At 35.9% G+C, this 25,488-nt stretch overlaps 1 protein-coding gene across 2 annotated transcripts in view; it reads right to left on the bottom strand.

The window, feature by feature from the left end:
- LOC118204617 (carbohydrate sulfotransferase 1-like) overlaps window positions 1–25,488 on the bottom strand; it is a 110,452-nt gene that overhangs the window by 9,594 nt on the left and 75,370 nt on the right. For both annotated transcript variants that reach the window (XM_085826485.1, XM_085826486.1), the window contains one exon: window positions 4,544–4,773. In XM_085826485.1, coding sequence (XP_085682611.1) covers window positions 4,544–4,773 — 230 coding nt within the window. The remainder of the gene's footprint in view (window positions 1–4,543; window positions 4,774–25,488) is intronic.

Here is a 25,488-nt window from a genome sequence, read left to right as displayed (position 1 = left end):
GCGGAGGCTCGTTTTAAGGGAACAATTTCGGTCCACTTACTAAAATGATCAACCATAACAAGGAGATACCGACATTTATTTAATTGACTTTTTGGGAAAGGGCCCAATAAATCGATGCCAATTATTTCATTTGGAAAATCGGATTTAATACTATTTAGAAACCCGGCCGGGCGGAAATTAATATAATTAACTGCCTGACATGTTGGGCAGAACTGGACATACGCCCTTGTTAACTTTTGCAGTTCAGGAAAATAGACTGCCTCGCGTACGCGTTGGATAGTTTTTCGAATACCAGCATGAGAAGCTAAAGGGCTGTCATGTAACTCCTGCAGGATATTTACTCTAAGACTAGCTGGGATAACAGGTCGAAATTCGTTGTTGGAATTTGTAGATTTTGTATAAAATAATAGACCATCTATTAGTTCGTAATGGGCCGCCCTATTTCTTATCGCCACAATATCTTGGTGGCTAAAATTTTCAGGATCCTTTAAATACTCATAAATGTTTCCAAACTCAGGATCCTTACCCAGTTCGGTTATTACAGTTTCTTGGGAATTTATTGTACATGCTGTGAGCATTGCCACCTTTACAGTATTACCTTCTTCATCTATTTTTATTCTGGATAGGGCATCTGCTACGATATTTTCCTTTCCGGGGGTATGCTTGATTACCAGATTATATTCTTGTAGCTTGAGTGCCCATCTTATTAACCTTGGGGATAAGTTTTTCCCTGAGTACAATCTAGTTACCGCCGCATGATCAGAATACACTGTTATTGGCGCTCTTCCAAAATAGACTCGGAACTTTTGCACTGCTAACAGAACTGCAAGTGCCTCTCTCTCAGTCGTGGAATAATTTCTTTGTGTTTGATTTAAAGTTCGACTAAAAAATGCCACGGGCTGCTGATTTTGCGAAGGTACCGCTCCTACCGCATAATCCGAAGCATCCGCTGAAATTTCTAACTTCTCATCCTTTTCAGGAAATTTTAACACAGGGGCTTGCGTTAATTTTTCGAAACCACTATTGGCTTCGGCCGTCCACGAGAATCTTGCCTTTTTCCTTTTTAATTTTAACAATGGTTCAGCAATAGCTGCAAAATCTTTTATAAAGGACCTATAATATGAACAAAGTCCTAGAAAAGAAGAGAGCTCCGTGTTTGGAGTCGGATACTTTTGCACAGCGATTATTTTTGATTCGTCTGTCTCGATTCCTTTCTGAGATATTTTGTAACCTAAATATTTTAATTCAGGGGCTGCAAATTTGCACTTTTCGACATTAACTTTTAGACCCGCCTCATTTAATAATGAAAACACCTGTCTTAAATCCTGTACATGTTGGTCCAGATTATCACTAGTAATAATGATATCGTCTAAATAGATAAATGTGGACTTTCCAAGAACAAGCCTTAGCACAACGTCCATACATCGCTGAAATGTTGCTGGTGCCCCTGAAAGGCCAAACGGCATACGCAGGAATGCATAAGTGCCAGACTTGGTTATAAAATCAGTCTTAGGCACGTCCTCCGGTCTAACCCCTATTTGAAAATAACCAGTCGTTAAATCTAAAGTCGTCATGTATCTGGTAGACGTTATGTTCCTTAGAATTTCTTCAATAATAGGTAACGGATATACCGGATATTTAGTTATGGAGTTTAATTTACGATAGTCAATCGCGAAACGCCCCCTTTTTGGATGTGTTAATGGATAGTCATTGTTTTTCTTACATAAAACCACCGGGCTAGCATAACTACTTGAGATGGGCGTTATGATCTTTTTACGTAACATATCGCTAATGTGCCATTCTATAATTTTTTCTTTATTCTTATCATAACGGTATGCTTTGTGGCAAACTGGCATTGAATCTCCGGTGTCGATACTATGGTTAGTAACTTGAGTAAATCCTGGAATATCACTAAATAACGAAGCAAATTCACTTACCACTTGTCGTATTCTTTGTTGCTCTTCCTTAGGCAGGTGGTCAAGTTTTAACATTGGCGGTTCCGTTTTTCTTCTCGAACTGGTTTCATCGTCAGCTTAAGGGACGCTTCATTAAAATCCAGCGTTGCTTCTGCCTCTGAAAGAAAATCCATTCCTAAGATGATATGTGCTTGCAGATTCTTTACTATAAAAAAACATAACCTTTACTTATTCGTCCTTGATACGGACGTATAGCGGTAATTTACCTATGCACTTGCATCTTTCTCCTTGCGCAGCTAACACTGTCGTATTATTCGAATTATATATGCGATATTTACGAAAATACTTCCTAAAAAAATCTTCTGCCACACAGGAACACTGCGCGCCTGTATCCAGGAGTGCGGTGGCTGAGATATTATTCACCAACACTTCAATCTTCGGAAGAGTCAAATTTTTCAACATTACTGTATTTAACTTGAAGGAAGAGGGGTTTTCTTGGCCTTCGGATTTCCGCACCCTCCCGTCAGGAGAAATCCGTTTTAGTTTAAATCTTTTTTTTCTTTCCATGCTTTCCTTCTTTTTCCACTGGCTTGAGACTTTTTTTCTGGATTGCTATTGAACTGTCGACGTTCGCCGGCTGTTTTTGGATGCTCGGGTTTCCTTGCCCACTGATTCGCTTTGCTTTCGTAGCCGTGTGCTTTGCTGTGGTCTTGGCTCACCAAATTGGTTTCGTTGTTGATATTGGCGTCTTCTTTCAATGTCTGCCGTTCTTCTACTTTCAAACTGGATTGCTAGCTCAAATAACTTTTCTAGTGTAGTTGGATTCCTTAATTCAATAAAGTCTTGTACTTGGGGAAGTAACCCCGGCAAAATCACTTGAATTATCTCAGGATCCGGACGGTTTCCATACAAGAGTTTGAAGACGTGAATTTTTCTTAAAATAAAGCTTGAGATATTTTCAATTGGTTTCTGGTATATGCTGAAAAGTTCCGCTTCTAATTTCGCACGATCCCTTACGACAGGGTAGGCTTTTACTAAGGCAGTCTTGAAATTTTCGTAAGTATAGGTGGGACTTCCCGCTTGACCCAAGAGACTTCTATGCATTTGAACCAATTAAGCGCTTGGCCCCTCAAAGCGCTGGTAGCTAAGGTGACGTTTTGGAACTCATGCACGGGATACATCATGAAGTGGTCATCTAGTTTTTCCAAAAAACTGGTTACCGGTGAGTTTCCATTAAATGTTGCTTCTGGTTTCATCGCTGCGCGTATGGTCTGGACGATGTAACCAAATCCTTCCAGGGCGGCAGCTGGCATTTCTGGATTCTGAGCCGCTTCTGCAGGCAGCACAGGTTCTTCTTGAAACTCGGCCATGGTTATTCTTCTTCGTCGGGCGCCACTATCAGGTTCAGTGTTCCGCCTTACTTGCCTTGGGAACATGCAAGGACCTGACTCGGAAGAGGGAGCTTACTAAAGCTATGTTCAATAAATGTGGGAAGTAGACAGGATACACAGGAAGGGTATACAAAACCCTTTATTTTTCACTCTTTACAATAATTTCCGTACTTCGGAATACAGAGACCAACTACTTGTGGTCTGAACCTAAGAATATAAAAATATAACTAAACTCTAACTTAAATTTGGAATAATAAACGTGGAAGATTGGCCTTATATTAACAGGAAGCTGTATGTAGTACAGAGAACTGTTAACACTACAATACGTTTAAAATTATTAAGAGGATTAAACCTCTGGCCTGGAAGGCAACCAGCAACCGAGTAAAACTGCTAAGGCAAGCGGCCTGCTTCTACTAACTTCTTCCTCTCTTGCTTGGCAAAAAGCCACAACTTAAGTACTTGACGTTCGCCAGACAAATTTGCATAAATAAGTTAAAGCTTTTAATTCTGGCCGGAAGTAGAAAATAAGAAGTGATAGTAAAGATTTAAAATAAAATAAACCTTAGTAAAACTTAAGTGAAACAAATGTGATAAATTCTTCTTTCCGACACTCAACAAGGACATATGAAATCGGTATTACAGCAAACTGCATTTGTTTTGCTTTCTATAAGTGAAGAAATGCAATATTAAAAGGGTATTCAGAATATTTTAGCTAATGACTGTATGTATTATTTAATTTTCTGCAAAGTTTCAAGAAATTATCGCATTCCCATGCACATGAATTCATAGTAGTATAAGTATGTAACGCTTTGCCTAGCAAACGGAAGACCCGTGTTTAAATCGCGGAAAAAGAATAACTGACGTTTCACATTTTGGCAGTCCTAAATGTAAAAAAAAAAAAAAAAAAAAAAAAAAAAAAAATGGCAAGTTTTCAATGTTAGAACTGTGAAGAGATTTACATTTTTTATGTTCGTAAATTGCCATCAAAGCAATATTTATATGGCTATTATCACAAAATAATGAATCTTCTGACGGCGATCGCCTGCTCAAAATGAACTATTGAAGTCATATAATAATCAGAGAATAAAATTAAATGAAGGTACTGAATATAAATATTGCTTTGAACGAAAGTCTATGTAGATTTTACTCTGTGTGTCAAAATGTTTGGGCTGCTTCGCATGAACAGCTTTGTATTTAACACAGAATTCTTTAAATAAATTTATTTTAAGTTCTTACCTTAGAAACGTTGCAATGGAAGATCTTATCTAGCAAACTTCTTGCTTCATGGAAGCTACTATTAAGGACGGGATTGCTGAGGAAATGTAAAGGCTCAAAATAGTAGAAAGTGCCAGGTAGGCTTTGAAGGAGGTCACCGAGAAATGATGATCCTGTTCTGGCATAGGCTATGAGCAGCACATGAAGTGGACCAGAACCAACAGTCTTGCGATGTTTATTAGTTGTTAGACCTTAGGGAAAAGAAGTTAACCAAGGTAAATTTTATGGCACGAAGTGAGTTTAATGAATAAATAGATTCGCGATAAAAAGACATAACATTTCATAGGAATGAAAATTATAAAGCGTAATTGGCAAGGTAAAAAATGAAATTCGCGACATTTTTGCGGCATGAGATTTACACTAAAACGTCGTAAAAACTTTCACAGTCGAAGATTTGTATTTACAGAATATGAAAACAAAAGTACAGATATTTATTATGTAATTAAATAAAATTACGTTATTTATATCTATAAACGAATCACTTTGTGGAAACATATACCATTCTATTAGATCGAAACTACTGTTTAATTGAAATCTATATTTTATGTATTATAATTTAATACCTATTTTTTCATTAAGCAGCACATCTTAAATAAAGATTCATTCGGCATCAGAATAGTTTGTCTGCATTGACAATGGATGTAAATCTTACGTAACTTCCGAGAACGGCCTTTTTTCGTAATCGAGAAATCACTTAAATAAAAGAATAACGGAAAAAAAATCTGAAATTCGCAAATTTTTTAAACAATCGTAGAAAAATCTGGCATTGGTGAAAATTAAAAAAAAAAAAAAAAAAAAATCCCCTAAAATTCCCCTAAACCATTGCGGAATTTCGCTCCGCTTTAAAGTTATTATCCTGATTTTGGTAACTATTTTCAGCATTTATAATTGGATATAAATACTTTCAATACCATTAAAGGAAATATATTCATGATATCATATTTTTTAATTATTTATATTATTAAAATATACTTGTGCGATCATGCATTATCTAAGGTAATGGGTAATCTATTTTTGAATTTTGTATCTTGTACGACTCTTGCTTGCATCACAATGTTTCATTATATCCTGATATATTAGGTCAGACAAGTTTTCAAAAAAAAAAAAAAAAAAAAAAATACAGACGCTTACTACTGCATGAAGTTTCGCAGATACAAACAAACCTCTCTTAGAGTGAAATTTGGGTAGAATCAAACAAAATTTTGGAGACTTTTTTTTTTTTTTTTTTTTTTTTTTTTTAGAAAACTATAACCAAAATTCTGACAGGTTTGCTCCTATGTCTGCTGTGCAATGCTATTGTATTATTTACAGAAGAGAAAAAGGAAAGCCTCTTAAGACATATATTTTAAGAGGTAAAACACTTCAGAAATATATGTTGTTGGCCCATCTGGACATTCCTACTCCTTCCATCTCACATACAATTCCTCAATCCAAATGTCTCTTTTATTTATCCATGAGTTTTCCGGCCGCCCAACCGCGAAAGTCGTTAGCGACGCTGATTACCGTACCGAAAGTCCCGTATTCTAATCCCGGAGAAGGCATTGATGTTTGCAAATATATAGTGCCTGTGCGGCTCGGAAGCACTCTAAATATGCTGCTAGCGTAAAGTCCTCTCCAGAGGTTGGTGGTAAAGGAAGAGGGGTGGGAGACCCTCGGACCCTTCCCCCCTCCGGGGGCGCTCTCTATCAAAAACTGAGCAAAGTCCTACTCTCACATGTGCTCAAGGCTCTTGCCGACGACAGGTGCAATCTTGCACACGTTATCACGACAAATTTCCCGGGCTTGTCCTGATGTTATTGCCTAAAAAGTGATATAAGTCACAGTATACATGAGTTTACACTGTGCGAGTCAGATATTGACTCACTTAGCCTCATTCTCATACAATCATTCACATATACGGCAAAGACGGCAGTCCAAAGTACGTACGGTACAGTAAAGTGATTCTTGTTTTATTTATAATTTTTTATTTGCCGTATACTGTATTTAAATGTTAAAATATGTTATTAATTTGTTTCAGAATTTTTTATTGTTTTTTGGCAGTATTTATAACTATTAGCTCACGAACATCTTTTAGATGTACACGTAAAATGTAGTGAACTTAGTAACATTTTACGAACGGTCACTCAAAATGTAACTCATTCGTTAAAGTAGGGAGCGTATGTAAGCTGATTTTCTGCACGCATTAATTTTTGACAATACTGTTGTTTTTGAAAATAAATAAATAAAAATAAACCTCACAATATCTTTTTTAAATTTTACCTTCAGTTAAAGGATGTAAATAAAATAATGGGGAATGTTGCACAAAACTGTATATGCAAATGTCCAGTGTCCACAGAAGGACATAATAAGCCATTGCTAAATGTATAAATAAAACATAATAATAAATAAATGTTCAATGTTTATTGTTGCGTGCGTACGGGTTCGTTATGAAATAAATGCACAAGTCCGATGAAAAATGAACAAAAATTTATTATTATCACAACAGAAATGCTTAAATTTTCTCAAATTATCATGCAGTATCACAATATCTCACAGTAGTTATCTTTTAACTACTTAAATGTACAATAGAACGTAATTCAAAACAGCTAAAGAACGCTAATCCGCGAATTCGCTATAATCAACAACGGCAGTTTTCTAAACAACAACAAACTAAGCAACTACTACAAACTGAGATGTTTTCCTCCTTTTATAAGATTTTAAAATCACGCGCTAGAATTTTCCAGTACTTTCTCGAAATCAAAAAGAGATATTTATTTATTTAACGCACGCGCTCTTGTATTTTTAATTTTTCCGGCTTAGCTTTCTTTTAATATTCGTCACGCGCTGCACTGCGCGAGAAATAAAACCATTTAATTTATAATTGAACTAACATTAGCTTTTTAAATACCAAATTCGTAACACTGCCCCCTTCCCAAGGACTGCACGTCCCGGGCAGTACAATCCCTGGACAGGAAGCTAAACTTACAACTGTGGCATAAATGCAACTGAGGCATAAACATTACATTACAATATGAAACAATATAAACAATAAATGCAATAACTAACTTAAACAAATCAAATGCTATCAAATACTAAATACAAAACAAATACTAAATACAAATCAAATACTAAATGCAAATCAAATACTAAATACAAATCAAATACTAAATACACATTTATAAACAAAAAGGACCATGGTCTGATACTATTTACAATTATTTACATTACGTACTATGGCCATAGTAATGAGCTAACCTGTCGTAATGAACGACTTTAGGTTTAGAGTTCGAAGACTTACGAATCCGAACCACGACGTCATTCAGCCTTTTTAGGACTCTATACGGGCCATCCCAAGGTGACTGTAATTTCGGACAAAGTCCTTTCCGTCGAGTCGGATTCCACAACCACACCTTGTCTCCTTCGTGGAACTGATGTTCAGTAGCTCTTGTGTCGTAGCGGGTCTTCATCTTCTCCGTCGCCAGGTTGACTCGCTCTCGTGCAAAGTTGTGCATCACTTCAAACCGGGCCTGGAGATCTTGAATATATTCCTCAGACAATGAAGGAGCATCCGGAGGGCGGCCAAACAATAGATCACAAGGCAGACGAAGGTCACGACCGAAGAGCATCTGTGATGGAGAATAGCCGGTAGTCTCGTGGACAGCACTGCGGTAAGCCAGTAAAAAGAGTGGTAATTTCTTGTCCCAGTCCTGTTGGTTTTTGGAAATCACTAATGAGAGGTTATTAAGGATGGTTCGATTGAACCTCTCTACCATGCCGTCCGACTGGGGATGCAATGGCGTCGTTTGAGTTTTGTCAATGCCGAGTAGTTTGCATAGTTCTTTGATTACTGCCGAGGCAAAATTCCTTCCCTGATCGGAATGTAACTGAAGAGGCACTCCGAACCTGGAAATCCAGTGCTGTATCATTACCTCAGTTACTGTGACAGCCTCTTGATCAGGAATAGGATAAGCTTCAGGCCACTTGGTGAAATAATCAATGACAACGAGTATGTATTTGTTGCCATCAGCAGTTCGTGGCAGAGGTCCCAGGATGTCAAAGGCGATACGTTCAAAAGGCGCCCCTACGTTGTAACGTTGCAGCTTGCCTCGGCTGCGTCTCCTCGGTCCTTTCCGACCTGCACAGGCATCGCAAGATCGGCACCACTTTTGCACGTCATCCTTTGCATTATTCCAGTAAAAGCGCTCACGAACTCTCTGCAAGGTCTTCATTATTCCAAAGTGACCTCCAGTAGGGGTGCTATGTAACTCTTTAAGGACATCAGGAATGCGGGATCTTGGAAGTATAAGTTGCCATCGGAACGTCTTCCCATCATCCGATTCGAATTTCCGGTATAAGACGCCGTTTCGAATGTGAAGTGAATCCCAGAGTGCCCAATATTGTTTGGTTGTAGGACTACAGATAGAAATGTCCTGCCAGGTAGGTTTTCTGTTTGATGACTCCATTAAATCAATTATGGGTTTAATGTCGCCGTCTTCCAGCTGGTCTTTCCTGACTTCATCATCACTCCACGGTTCTCGATCAGCCGATGTTGATGTTGTAATTTGTCTTGCGACCGGAGTCAGCAGCTCGTATTTCGCTTCCACCCTGGAACAGTATCGGCAGCTTTCTTGGCAAGGTCTTCTAGACAGGGCGTCGGCGTTTCCGTGTGATGATCCCTTACGATGACGGATAGTGATGTCATATTCTTGGAGTCTCTGTATCCACCTGGCTATTTGATCCTCAGGATTCTTGAAATTTAAAAGCCAGGTCAATGATGCATGATCGGTGCGGAGCAGGAATTTTCTGCCGTATAGATAGTGATGGAACTGTTCTACAGCTTTGACTATGGCGAGAAACTCTTTCCTGGTGACACAATAATTCCTCTCCGGTTTAGACAGGCACTTGCTCCAGTATGCCACTACACGTTCTTGGCCGTCTATTTCTTGGGACAAAACAGCACCAACACTTTCATTACTCGCGTCGGTGTCGAGAATAAATGGTCGGTCAAGCTGAGGATACGTCAGGATTGGAGCAGATGTTAAAGCCTCCTTTAAGTTGTTAAATGCATCCTCGCATTCTTTTGTCCACAAGAACTTTTGGTTGCTCTCTGTCAGCTTGTGTAGGGGTCTTGCGGTGGAAGAAAAGTCCTTCACGAATTTCCTATAGTAGGTGCAAAGCCCTAGGAAGCTTCTCAGCTGATGGACATTTTCGGGACGTTTCCAGGATTTAACGGCTGATACCTTTTCAGGATCCGTGCGCACACCTTCTGCAGAGATGACATGTCCCAGGTAAGTCACTTCCTTTCGGAACAATTTGCATTTAGCGGGACTCAGCTTCAGATTGGCTTCTTTCATATCTTTTAACAGTGTTCGCACCTCTTCCTGTTTAGCAAACGGTAGACGTCTTGGATGTTGCTTGATCGGGGGATGATCGCCGGTATCTATTCTATGTTGTGTCAAACTAGTTCGACCCACGTCAGAAGACGAGCGGGAGAAAACAACTTGAACATCTTTAATGACGCGATCGGCAGCATTCCTCTCTTTATCGTTTAATTGCGCATTCTGCAATAACTCCGATGTAATTCTCTCTGAGGACACGGATTCTTGGATGTTACTCTTTCTTTCAACGGTGGTTACTGGAGTACATGCTGCAACCACTTCACCTTTCTTAATAATTCTCCCCTTCTCAGTTACATTGGCGACTCTCACCGGGATAACCGTTCTGGATAGGTCGACGAGTGTTGAGGCTACTAGTACTCCTTTTGGGCTATTACAGTTATTGGGATAGTCTATGATGCCGTAGCGGAAATTTATGTTTTCGGCTATGGATCCAGGAAGTAAAATTTCTGTTCTTGCCGGTATTGTGATATTGTCTTGTGCTATGATTTTATGGACAGATTTAACTTCATCATTGACTCCAAATAACGCTATGTCCTCAGATGTAGAATGCAATTCGTTATTTTTAAAGTCCAAGGAAAAATTGTATTTCCTTAGAAAGTCCAATCCGAGTATGCAAGAATCAGTGATCTCTGCTACATATGCCGTGTGATGGTAAGCGGCACTTCCAAACGTGATATTAGCATTGACTTTTCCATCGATGTTGATCTTCTCACCGGACACAGTCTGTAGGGTAACGCAGGGCGGCGTCCAGATAAGTTTGCTTCCCAGTTGTTGAGCCAAATCTTTTCGGATGATGGTAACGTTGGCTCCTGTATCTATCGTCACATTGCAGGGAACTCCATTAATATGTCCTATTACGAAAAGTCCATTACTGCCGCCTCTCACTGCAGAAATCTGAAGCGCTTTAAACTGGGGCTTTTCATGATCTGGCAACCTCCGCCCCGCGAGATGGCCACTAATTAGTTTCCCTGCTGTTTGTTAGGAGCGGTCTTAGCATCCGTGCCCTGGGGTGTTCTGCAGTTTCGTCGGATGTGTCCTTCAGCACTGCAGTTCCAGCACTTTACGGTCGGTTTCTTGTCACCAATATTCTGTCTCAAGGCGTTCAGTTGTCTAGTTAAATCGTCTAGACGAGTAGTGACTTGATCCCCTGGCTCCTGGACTTGAGCAGCTCTGACTGGATGGCAGTCTCGACGGGTGGCTTGCTGGGCTGCCTCAAATTTCATGGCATACACTAAAGCGCTTTTCAGATCTTTAACATTCGCCATTCGCAGTGCTTTCTGTATTTCAGGGTCCCGGATGCCATCGATGAAATATTGCAGGGACAGGATTTCCCTTGTTTCTGTCGGGCACTCCGAAAAGGCGTGATGTGACAGCCTTTCAACATCCGTGGCGAGTTCCTGAAGCGTTTCGGTGAGCTTCTGTTGACGAGATTTTAATTGGAGCCTGCTGTAGTCTTTTAAACATTTCTCGCCGAAGCGCAGCTCCAAAGCGCCGGATAGAGCTTCGAAATCTAGCCTTTGATTTTCGGGAAGCGTCTGCAGGATATCCGCTGCGTCTGCTCTCAGAGAAGCGGCGAGATGACAGGCCTTAGCTTGGGAATCCCATCCATTCGCATCCGCAACGATAGAAAATTGTGTCCTATACACCTGCCAGGAGGTCTTCCCATCATATGTAGATAGTTTCAGAACGGAACGAGCAGGCATCGATAAAAATTTGAAAACTTCAGAATTGTTTCCTACCGTCGCTATGCACTTCTTTAGGCTGTCAACTTCTTTGGCGACGGCAGCAGAAACCCTATCATCAATTTGTTGTTCGACGGCAGAAACTCTCTCTTCTATATGTTCTTTTACAGAAGAAATTCTTTCTTCTACTTGTTCTTTTACCGAAGAAACTCTTTCTTCTATTTGTCCAACTTTAGTTTCAACCGCGTCTATTCTGCCTTCCATAGCCTCAAATTTATTTTCTATTACGCAGGTAATTTCTCTTTTCGTTTCGTCCTGACCTGCTTTCATCTCATTTTTAAGAGATTTCATCTCTTCCTTAACGGATTCCTGGCCCAATTTCATTTCTCCTTTAACGGATTCCTGGCCCAACTTCATTTGTTCCTGTGCCGTTTTCATTTCTTCCTTGAGGGATTCCTGCCCCAATTTCATTTCTTCTTTAAAAGATGTTTGGCCAGCTTCCATCTTTTCTTGGAAAGCAGCAAAAGCAGTAATGAGCTGTCTCAATTGTTCTTCCATCCCTCTTGTTATTGGTATTGAAATCCCACTTCTGACACCAAAAATTGTTGCGGGCGTACGGGTTCGTTATGAAATGAATGCACAAGTCCGATGAAAAATGAACAAAAATTTATTATTATCACAACAGAAATGCTTAAATTTTCTCAAATTATCATGCAGTATCACAATATCTCACAGTAGTTATCTTTTAACTACTTAAATGTACAATAGAACGTAATTCAAAACAGCTAAAGAACGCTAATCCGCGAATTCGCTATAATCAACAACGGCAGTTTTCTAAACAACAACAAACTAAGCAACTACTACAAACTGAGATGTTTTCCTCCTTTTATAAGATTTTAAAATCACGCGCTAAAATTTTCCAGTACTTTCTCGAAATCAAAAAGAGATATTTATTTATTTAACGCACGCGCTCTTGTATTTTTAATTTTTCCGGCTTAGCTTTCTTTTAATATTCGTCACGCGCTGCACTGCGCGAGAAATAAAACCATTTAATTTATAATTGAACTAACATTAGCTTTTTAAATACCAAATTCGTAACATTATTAATAATCTTTATTATTAATAAACATTAAACGTTTACCATTATTTGCAATTAAAATCATTGAATCAATAGACTATTGATGCAGCTAGAAATACATGCAGCAGAAATTAATAGCGCTGTCATTTAAACGCATAAAAAGTCAAAAATGAGTAGTAAAAATTTTTGAAATTGAAATACTCTTGATATTTTATGAAAAACCACAAATTTCCTAATGCATGAATTCTTTCTTCATACATTTTCAACATGACTTTTGAGACGCTAATAAATTCTTTAAACAGTAATAAATATTTAGATAAAATTTACTTCACAACACTTTTGTAATTTATCAGATTTTTTTTAATATTTTGTTTGTTAGTGGTAATTCAGCGAATTCCTTATACCTCTTTTATTTAAATGGCACAATCCAGCAATGATCACCCAAAGAGAGGTTTTAGTTCACAGAGCAATGTTTTTTGCATGCAGAATTAAATTTTGCATGCAGAATTAATTTAAATTTGAATGCAGAATTATTTATAATTCCATAAAAAGTTTTAAAAATTCATAACAAATAGAATACCTTATGAAAAATTTGATTTGTACCAAACAGAGGCAAAACTATCAAGTTTTATTTATACATTTAGCAAAGGCTTATTATGTCCTTCTGTGGACACTGGACATTTGCATATACAGTTTTGTGCAACATGCCCACCGATATATCTGGTTGTAACTAAAGTTTTTCGTCAAAAACCGTTCTTAACAAAGTTAGAAAAAGAAACATGAAAGCAGTATCTTTAGTGCGAATAGAAATCACCACCCAAATCTACGATTTTCTGCCAACGTTTTAGTAGTTGTTCAAAGCCTTCGTCCCAGAAACTTGGCAGCCGCGAATCCAAAAATAGATAAACCTCATTTCGGTCTTCCTGTGCAGAATGGAAGGTAGCATCAGCAAGATGTAGCTGCAGGTGTGGAAGAATGTAGAAATCCGAAAGAGCGATGTCGGGGCTATATGGTAGGTGCGGCAAAAGCTCCCATTCGAGTCTGTACAGAGTCCAACAGGTGAATGCAGTTCACTGGTGAATGTGGTCTTGCATTATCTTGACGGAATGTTACATTTTTGCGCCAGATGTCAGTTCGACGTTTTTCCTTGATAGCAGCCTCAACACGGACTAGCATCTCTCTGTACATCTTACTGTCGAGCGTTTTACCTCTTCCCCTATACTCTGTGTGGATAACATCACGGCAGTGCCCACAGATATAAAGCATGATCTTTTGTTTAGTCATATTGTGCTTTGTGACGCTGCCGACGGGCTCACCGGACCCAGACACACCCCCTTTTCAGCCTGTGTTGTTGAAGTAAATTCACTTTTCATTACAAGTGATGATCCGGTCCAGAAGTTTGTCTTTGCATTGATATTGAACAGATTAGTAGAGTCCCGAACACATCTGCTCTTATGTGTTTCAGTCAGCTTATGCAGCAGCCAGCGATTGAACTTGTACGTCAAGTTTATGCAATGCATAGCGCGACTAATGAACATGACACTAACATTTAATTCTTTAGCAAGCTCTCCAGTGGTTGCATGATTGATCTTCTTCCACGAGTTCCCACAGGCGGGCCTCTTCAACATCAGTAGGCCGGCCAGAGAGCTCTGCTTCCTGAATGTCATAATCCTTGTGTTCGAGCTTTCGGAACCAAACCTTCACAGTGTCGTATGATACAACATTAGTACCTAAAGCTGTACACATGATATGGTAACATTCTGTAGCTGACATTTTGGAACAGAACTGGAAATAAATGATGATTCTAATCCTGGTAGAGTGATAGTTCTATTTCAGACTCCCAGTACTTAATGATAACGGTAATGTTTTATAAATTTTACAACACAGTACTCTAAAGCAAGTCTATTTCTTTCAAATACCAAAATTCGTTTGCTAAAATATGATTAAACACGCCAACGCGAACTGTTTGCGATATTTGCGATGATGGAAACTTTCGTCAAAACCCGATGTTACGGACCGGAACTCGGTAATGCGGTTACGAAGGCGCTCGGTATTAGTGGAGGACAGAGGAACAAAGTTAATATGTCTTTTGAAAACACTAACTAGGAAAATTCGCAAGGGATTAAATACGAAGACTGGAATGACCAGCGCATTAACTCGTCCAGCGCATTAACTCGCAAATTTCGATTGAGATACTCTCAGATAATCTCTATTATTGCAACAAATTTTGATGAAAACACTGACGGAAATAGTATTGGTAAAAGGCTCTTGTCAGCCGCTTTGTTGAAAGTAGTCAAAGTCTTGTTGAAAAAGTAATCGTCCTACTGTTTTTACTCTGATGTGCCATCAGTCAGTTTTACAATATTCCTAAGTTAATCCTACTCAAGATACAGAGATATCTTGTCGTATCAACAAAGGTAAATATATTTCAATCTAATTTGAATTCTGATGAAAACTGACGGGAAAGAAATATGTTTTAGGGTATAATTAACAGAAAAAAAAATTGTTAGAGAAAATAAACCTCACATATTTAATTTTAAACATAATTTTATTAACTTGAGAAAGCGCTTGGTCGTTACTTCAATATATTACCTAGAACAGGTCCGAAGTTTGAGTTATTGAAAACATGTAGGTTAATAAGAAAAATACTAAAACGTTTTGTCTCATGTGGCAAATTTAAATAACTTGATCTCTGTTTGATAGTACAATTTATTCCGGATTCTTCTTTTTCTTGACAATTACATATTATTAAATTTAATATTGCCGCTCTTCTTGTAGTATAGTTTCGGATTATATGGTTATCTGTATGTTTGAAGATTCTGTTTCACGAAAGCGAAAATACATTCTTACATTAAAAAATTCTATTGTCAAAGTAATAATTTTTGGCATTTATATTTGCGGTCACTTGCTGCAAATATATGTATTACTATAATATTTTCAATATTATAGTAATACATATATTATTAATATTTTCAATTTATATTATTGCTATAATATTTTCAATATTTTGACTCTTGCATTTGCAGTTGCATAAGTGTATCTTGTGTATCTGCCAGCATGCGAATTTTGACACGTACACGTACAATTCATTGCTGCAGAATTTCCTGCACCTTCCGAAAATTTAAACGAATTAATTGTTTTTTAATTACTTGATATCTGAAATTGTAATAAATATAATTTTGGATTGTAAAAGGTAATTAATTCGCTCATGATCTTTAAAAATCATGGCAATTTTGCATCTACTTGGCAAAGTAGCCAACCAAGGTAGTATTCGAAGTCTTCGAATTCTTGTTGTTAATGGTTAGATCATACACTGTTATTCCTGATATTTTAATTTACTAATGCAGTGTTCTACTTACGTTATAGATATTTAGCTGCCTGCTGAAAGAACCCCTCTCTGTTTTTCGCATTTTTACACGGCTGTTCTGTGCCCTCTATAGTATCTCTTTTACAATTGCATCTCTTTGAAAAATAATTGAAATAGTGTTCTCCTTCAGTTCAATACAAATCATTACTTCCATTTTTTTTACCACGTCCCTTATTTATAATTTTATTTAAGTATTTTCCGATGTTTGTGTAGTAAGTATCTTTTAAGAAGAGGAGCAGTTTTTAAGAGAACGGTTATAGGAGTTAAATAAGCATTACAAACTCAGCATCGACAAGCAAGCTCTTTTAAGAATAAAAAGGAAGCGACCAACAATTTCGAAAGCTTATGGCTATTGCTCAACCCAGTGATCCTCAAATGATCATCCAAGGCAATAGACATTTATCATTCTCTGCAAAAGTGGCCCTACAATGGCCAATTTGTTAAAAACACTGAATACTGGTCGTTCGACAAGGGCTCGAACACAATCGAACGAGTTGGCTGCATGATGGTTTTCGCGAAGTTTTCTATGTAACATGAACATGAGAGAGTTTCATGAGAAAGTTCTCTATGAAAGCGTTTCTGCCCTTAGGCAGATATTCCTCATGCGTTTTGCCTTATCTAAATAATCTAATCTAACCTAACCTAACCTTCTGTAGATATCGCTAATTTAGAAAGGTGACGTAAATTTTTTATTTATTGAATGTGAAATTTAGGGATAAGGCAGCTTCAGAAAAACTCCGTGTTTGAAAAACAAATAATTCTTTCTTATAACAAAATACATATTCGAAACTTAGTTATTCGACATTTATTCCAGCAGGGGCATTATAATCTAAAATAATTTACAATTACTTCAACAGAAAGTTTATTTCATTTACTCAAAAATTCATGACAGCTACTACCGGGTACTTCTGTTCCCATTTCCATTAGCAGAGAAACATGTCTATATATCCGCTACAAAATTTACGATTAAGAAAAAAAAAAAAAAAAAAAAAAAAAAAAAAAAAAAAAAGCAACATGCTGTTTTAAAACTATTATCACATTAAAATGTAAATTAATTTTGTACAGTTTCATTTAATAGCAGCAGGGCAACACTAGGCAGTGACAAACAACGCTTGAAACGTCTTCTCTTTTAGCATGTTTTCCTACTTTGATATAGTCTTTATTGATTATTACGGACATGTACCTTTGCTAAACAATACGGATTGGTAAAGCGATGTTATTGATCGCAGTTTATTTTCATTACAGAAATTAGAGTTTCAGTCCACGTGCTCAATAATAGGGGTTTGGGAATTGTATGGCCTGTCAAGAAAAGGTGGTGGTGTAATGAGAAGACACGTGTTCTGAGTACATTCTTCAAAAAAGAAGAATGATGTGCCATCTTGCGGTAGAGATTTTTCAGCTACTAAAGATTTCATACTCTTACTTTCTTTATCGTGCAAAATGACTGCAATTATAGAGTTTCTTTTTACTTATAGATTTGCAATCGTAGTTAGAATTTATAATTTATTATGTGTATTTTGTTTTACATTTTTATTAAGCATATTATTTTCATATATATTTTTTATATACTATTTGTGTGAATGTGTTTGAATTTTGCCACCTATATTTTCAGTTGTATAATATATGACACCTTTCTATTATTATTATTTTTTTTGTGTGTGGTTTGGTTGTATTTAACTAACTGTACTCAGAAGGATTCGAAGACGGTAAGGTCTTTCAAAAATGGATTGTCAACACCGAGCTTTTGAAAACGCAATATTAGTATACGTTGTATTTTTTGTATTTCTTTAGTGTTGCATTACTATGGAAGCAGACTGAAAGCTATAAAAATATTCCAACATGTCTTGATGACACTTGTGATTTTGACAGATTATATTTGACCCCAGCAGTATTAGGAATATTTAATTAAAGCTATGGATATCCAAACATAGGTAATTATTTCTAAGTCTTAGAATGGCTTCTATGACGAACTTTACCCAAAGCCGAAATTTTCAACTGCATTACTGTAATAAACTGTTTACCTATCGTTATAAATCATGCATTACTGTAATAAATTGTATACATATCGTTATAAATCGTGCATTACTGTAATAAACTGTTTATCTATCGTTATAGTATTCAGTACCTAACCATTATAGTAGAATTTCAACATAACCTGAGTTTTAGATTTTACTCAGAATATGTTCTTTATATCTTAAATACACGTTTCAAAATTATTTAAAAACTTCAGATTTTTTTACATCTTAAATCATCCAAGGGTTATAGGTGCAAAATTCTTCACAGGAGATGTCTGTCCAATTCGTTACATACAAAAATTTCTGCCAGACCCTGACGGATCTGAATCCAAAGTAGATGTACTAGGTGCTAGAATTAATTCTTCCTGTTTGTTGGACAGAAAACACATGTTTGTTTTAATAGAATGGTGTAAGATAATTTACTGAAAGTAGTGATCAGATTGAGAAATTGTGCTTCCTAGCGTTCAAAGTTCACCGTTAGCAGCTTATGGCTTGCAGTTACTTATGACATAAGCAGCCCAGTTGCAGCAGCTTATGGCACACCACACTGACTTGATCTTGATCTGCATAATCTTCTTGCTATGAATATTTGATTTTGACGTTTATGTTAATGATTCGCTGTGACACGCCCGTTATTTCATGGAAAAATGATTTCAATTCAGCAGTGGACGCATCTACGTTTAGTAATTCAGACAACTGTATAAGCGTGTGAGATGAATTGCAGTAAAGTAACACTTCCAGCAAATGCTGTTTTGTAGGTACCAACAGTAGTGTTCAAGGTACTAAACAGATGTGTTCTTTTCACTCCACTCGAAAGTCACGCACAGATCTGAAAGTCTAATATTTCTACTGTTAAAATCGTGTCGCTGCTCCAGTATGCTGTACTAGTACAACTGTTTTCTCTGCTTCAACAGCGAGACACAATTCAAGCCCCTGGTATAATGGAAGAAAAGAAGTACAAAATAAGAAGGCAGTTTTCGAATTAAAATCAGGAAAATTAAAGTTATTTATGACATTTTGGAACTTTAAGCATTCAAGACCAAACGCATATCGCCTGGAAGGCAAAAAACAGACTGTTAAAAAAATAGGAACGAATCATAAATTTTCTGGAATCCTAAAAGGCTCTCGAAAATTTCGAGTCATTCGAATTTTAAATTCCTTGAATCTCTTTAATCCTTCGCATAAGAATGGTATAAAGAAGAGAAAGAAAAAGAATCTTTTATTTAATAGTTAAAGGTTTTCTTTAATGCAAAATTTTAACTCTGCGTATAACAAAAAAAAATTTAAAAACAGTTTTTAAAATATCACTTATATTCCAGAAATTACAAGTGAAATTTAGCAAATGTATGTATAGTTGAAAACTATGAAATCTGAAGCTCATTTCTTTTAAGGTAATTTCACCAAAAAAAAAATGTACTTACGTATTATCAACTCTACAAAGTTGGCAGAGATTTTAACAAAGCTGCGCCAATAGTTTCTCTGGAATTTTAACGGACGCCTCTTTATTTATAAAACTACCTGTTATCTACCGAAATCGTTTTTACTCTTCTCAAAAAGGTTTACGCAGATTTTTAGTATTTTATTAGGCCATCATGTTTTACCAAAAGTTCTATTCAGGATAAACTTCCCAGCACAGAATTATTGCAGTCTATTCCTGTTTTGTTGCTCACATTCAACTGACCGTATCGTGTCCATTAGTAATCACACTTGTTTTGGTGGTAGAATCTCATAACTTTGTAAATATTCTGCTGTCTTTTGTTCTGTAGAAGGTAGAAAAAATTTTAAATCTTTTTTTTTTTTCAAAATGCAAGGACAAAACACAACAATAACAGCTAATTTATACTTTTATTCATAGAACCCAAACGCGGTTCTTGAGAATCAATCGAGTTTACAACAAATGAAAGCGCAGATGTTATCAATGTGTGAATATGCCACACTTATCCATAACGAGTGCTAAAATGCGCTACATGGTTACAGTTTGGCGGTCCACGGGATAATACGTAAGTATCTAAAATAGTTCAATAGCAGTTAATTTTTTTATGTGTGTTTTTTCGATAATTTTTTTAAAAACTGAATCAAGTATAGAAGAGAAACGTTGAGAGGTTTATTCGAAAAGTTATATAGATAAGCATTAAATTACAGAAGCCCAAACTCGATCTCCAAAATTAAACGTATAGCACTCGGGTCTTATGCAAGGTGATACTAGTAATCCTGGTACAATGAACTGTAACAATCGTGTCCTTTCTAATGAAGGTTTTTTTCTCGATACCAATAAAAATAATCTTTCCATAGTGAAATGTTTAACAGTTTTCGCAACTTTAGCATTCGAAAACTGGTAGTGACAAAAGGATCGGCGTAAAAATTTGAATTTTCGCGTCTCGAATAATTTTTGGGATTGGGAGATTCGAAAATTTTAATATTCTTATCTCTACGATTTGAGAAATATGTATCAACCTAAACGTATTACCAAATATTTAAAGGGATAAGGAAAATATTAAATCGATCGAGGAAAATGTATTACCGAAAGAAATCCTTGTATTTCATTTCATACAAGAATATTAACATTTATTTTTGGGAGAAATAAGGATCTTGATCATAACTGTTATAAAATATCTTCATTCGATCTCTCGATATGCGTCAAGTGTCTTTATTCATCATTTGCACAAAGGTTAGTAAGTATTTTCCTTCCTGTCGCTTCTATTTTTTATGTGCTAGTGGAGGCAGTAATTTTTGCATGTTGAAATCAAAAAGAGCAGAAGAGAACCAAAAATCAGTAAATAGAGGATAGTAACTTAAGATGAAAACGTATTCTATATCAACAAATACCTTCTATAAGTATCAGTGTCTTGAATGTTACCGTTCATTATACTCTATTGTGCTATGAGATTTCAGTAACTATCAGTATATTGGATCTGATTGTTCATTATGTTCTATAACGTTATGAGATATCAGTAATTGTCAGTATTTTGAATCTAAATGTTCAATATGCTCTATAATTGTATGACATTTCAGTAATTGTCAGTACTTCGAATCTGACTTGCATTATGCTCTGTAACGCTATGAGATTTCAAGTGTTACATGCTTAATGAAGTTTTAATGCAAGATTTCGAAGAATATTCCTGCCTTCCACCGTAAAACACTATCAAAAAATTTAGATCAAAGTCTATCCCTCAAATAATTTACTATTACAGTTTGAAAAATTTTCAAAAATTCAAAAATATAAATATCATAAAAATTCAAAAAAGACATAATCTTGATATGAAAATTTTAAATTAACACCTACAAATTAAGCATTTTCGATAGTAATTGTTTAGTTTAGAATTCTAAAATTCTTCATTACTAAATAACAATATTTGCAATTTAAGAATAATAAACCAAGAAATTCAAGATGCAGAGTCACCAGTCTTTGTTTCAATGTCAGAGATCATAAGAAATCAGCGATACCTTCACAGGAATACAAATTTCGGACCCCGATGCTAGCCAGACGTGCTTCCAATTACGCTACGAAGGGACGCTACAAGGAGGGAAAATTACTTTACAAGAGCATGAAAAGTTGATATATTGTACTTAAAATGAGTTGTTCAAAATAACAAAACAAATAGCGGGAAAAAATTACTACAATATTAATTCATCTTAAATTAATAACATGTGAAATTTGCTCACTTACAATTATTTCGTGATGAAAAGACTTAATTACTGCAGATGTAGATGTAGATTTTTTTTACTGATTGGCTTGCAGAGATTTGCAACAAATATTTTCCTCTATTGGCAATATTTTCTATATTGCAGGACACGAAATCTATGAAATAAAAACAATAAAGATCTAGAAAAGACATTCTTTCATGTGTTAGAAATGACTTATGACTACTAAAATATTTCGAAAGCTAAGATGGCTTGAAGTAATTTAGCAATCAGTAATTTTAAATGCATTCATCCCTCCACCCCCCAAAAAATGATCTCTATCCTGATTTGCTAATCAGGCTCAATGTCTAGTTCATATTTGAAAAGTGATGGCGGTTCATTCTAATTACAGAATGTTATATACGAATGTTGAGAATGATTTCAAGATCGTTTAATTAATGTTTAAAATGTACAGAGCATATTTTTAAATGTTCGACCCGATAGCCTTTTTTTCTAGACTAACTCTGCATCGTGATTTTCATGATAGAGCATTTTGTAAAATTTCAAAGGGTATTGATTTCTATTTCTAGAGACCAGAGGCACAATATGTCGTAAGTGAAACATCAGGGGACTTTTCAGGAATACGTTGGAAAGGTATATGTACAATACTTATATTAATCTTCATCTTCCCAAGAAATTACAGTGGTACTTTGAAGTATGACTTGTTGTTTTGTCTCGATCAAGTTTCACTCTTTGAAAGTCATTGGGATAAAGAAATAAAATTTCTGTAAATAACGTACGTAAAAGTTTTGTTCGATAGTACGTATTGATTATAATATTTTTTCCGCTCCTCTTATTTTTAATTTTCTACTGTACGAGGTTTCTGAGACAGTCATAAACCTCTAGCTGAAGTTTTCTTTGCATTAACGGAGCCAGGTTTTTGTAAATTATTTTCTCTTCGATAAAAATATACCTTTTTATATTGCAGCCGCTCGGGTAAACCCATGCTTCATCAAGCGTCGCATTGTATTTCCACCTGACTCCTGTTAAATAGTTTTCATTCACGAGCAAATTGTTCTGCCTTGAGTCGCATACCTCGGAAAATGCTAGTGAAAATAAAAGCTTCCTAAGCTGTAAACTTTGGCTTATTATTTTTTTTATAGTTACTGCACATGAATATAAAGATTTTGTATTTGATTTCTGAGGGGAGTTTTCTCTTTTTAAACAACGATTTGACTTTAGGAGTATCAGAAACAGTACGCGCCATCTTCGGGTATTCGTTTGGAGTCCTCTTTCCGTAAAGAAGAAATGACTGAATGATTGATGGTTTTTCATTTTCCGATTAAAATTTTGCTGATTTTGTACTTAGAAATTTTAGTTCCTTGTATTTTAATTAGGGAATAGGAATATTTTTTTTCGGATTCTTCAATCCATAGTTTACTTCCATGCAACAATTCGGTATAAAATAAATTTAAAAGTGCCAGACAATAATTCTCATTTCAAATAATAAGCTTTTGTCAGAAATGCTTATTACAAAGTATTTGCTTTTTAAAAATAATTGTTTATCGAAATTGTTCTAAAAATGAGTAAACACTGCGTGTTTTAATTTACATACTGCTTAATTGTAGCTTTGTGAAAAATAGTTTAAAATGTTGAATACTTTAAAAAAATAGGTTTTTACTTAAAGCTGCCTTAATTATCCGTACAGGTTAAAAAAAAAAAAAACACTCATCATTGCATTAAATATTCAGCAGACCAACGACCGCGAAACTACTATTGTACTCAGAGATGCTCGTTCTTAATGACGTCCAGTGCATACTTCACTTCTACTTACAGTGTGTCTATCAAGAATACTATTATTATTTTACTCAGAAATATCTATCCAGTAAAGAGTTTACAACTTACATTCAGAGCAGCAAACACAAGACAAGGGCAGGGAATCGTTATCAGAGCTATTTCAACATGGAAACTACACTGGGTATGGAGGCGGTTCATGTCGGCATTCTTTGACCATTGCTGCATTTTCACTGCATATTCATTACTACTGCTTATTAATGATATATTAAGCATTGTTCATTTACGTTTATTACATCGCATTGTTTATTTGTTTCTCGGAATTGCACTATTTACAAAAAACAATAGATAATAGGTATTAGGTTAAAACTTTTATGACCCTCGTGTGTCCATTTATGTGGCGTTATAATGGCTCCGAATAATAATGATTTATTTTACGTTTCCCTTACAAGAGGCAGACTGCGGGTGTAAAGTGCAGTCAAAATGTTGACTAAAATTTCATTCTAGATTTAAAAACAGCTTTTTTTTAGTGATATGCACAGTTTTCAAAAGAATAAAAGTGATTGTGAACTGAAAAATTCTAGATACAGAAGTGGTTATTTGAATATTGCCACATGGCGTTCACGAATTTAAGAACGTGGCGTAATGCGGAAAAAAAATGGGACAGTTCTGTATCTCCCGTTCTACTCGGCCGATTGACAAAATTCCAGTTGGGTTTTTCATGTTTCGAAAGCGCGACTTAGGATATATATTTTTTTGGAATCAGTGTATTAGACATATATAAAACATTGTTCTACCATAGGTATTTTTTGAATTTTATGGTCTAAGTGCAAAGAGCATGATATTTAATAAATAAAGATAACGCACAGAAAGTTAAAAAAACGCCTCTTTGGGCGTAATATAAAATCTGAAAACTTTCAAATTTTTTTTTAAATTTAATTTTAGCGAAGTAAAAAAATTTAAAAGCAATTTATCTGCAGTTGCAGAGATTGTGTAAATAAAATGAGTTTCTTCGCTTAGTTTTCCGGAATCAGTGTATTTTGTTTGTTTTAAAAAATACAAATTTTGGTGTATATACACACACACATATGCATATACACACGTGCACACATACATACATTTCTGAGTCCGGTCCCGATAACTGAAGAATATTCATATTTTATTTCATTACTTCTACATATCTCAGATTAGAAAGTTTTTAGATTAGTTAGCAAGAGTCTACTGTGCGCATGGCTGCTTTTCAAAATTAGGTCCAGGGCTCGGGTAATTGCCAATAACGGCCATCTTCAAGTCTAAATGGCAGTGTTTTTGGTCCAATAACGTAATATCCAGTACTTTGACTTTTTTTGTTAACTCTAGTCTTTTTCGATCCGTATTATTAACTTGATATATCACGTCAAAGACTGATTCGGGTCTCGGTATCCATGGTAATAGCACTCGCTTGTTTCAGTTCCCGAATCTGTGAGTGTTCTGGTTTTGTCAGGCGTCTCAAATCGGAAACGGAATCTCAGGACGGAAATAAGGCTTGAAATGGCTCTCGAATCATAGTTAAAGTAGCCTAATGATAATCTCTCATGATACGAAAAGTTCATGAACTAATTTATTCTTATACTTCCAGATTAATTCGACGATAACGTCCCACAAACCCTGGAGGAAAAGCTCTGGGTCGTAATTATTAAAAACTAGCAGAGAATGAACGGAAGTATATTTTAGATTGAAAAAAAGAACTTTGTATACCTTAATTTTGGGAAAAAAATGAATTTAAAAAAACGCATTATTTATGGGATGATAAAATACAGTGATGAATCTTAAGCAGGATGATGTAAAGTTTAACGATCTGCTTTGCAAATACATTAGTTGATGTATTTTTTTCTGGTGATATTCTAGTAGAGGTGTTTTTATATTTTTTTCTATTGATTTGATTTCTTTAGATACGAAACAGCGAATTCTTGTATATTTTTACGGGTGGGA

Source organism: Stegodyphus dumicola, chromosome 1 (genome assembly GCF_044657685.1).
Source record: "Stegodyphus dumicola isolate Sdum_Otavi_A_Nest chromosome 1, ASM4465768v1".
In the NCBI taxonomy this organism is placed as follows: domain Eukaryota; kingdom Metazoa; phylum Arthropoda; class Arachnida; order Araneae; family Eresidae; genus Stegodyphus; species Stegodyphus dumicola.
Note: the sequence above shows the minus strand (reverse complement) of the source record. Positions and strands in the feature narration are given on the sequence as shown.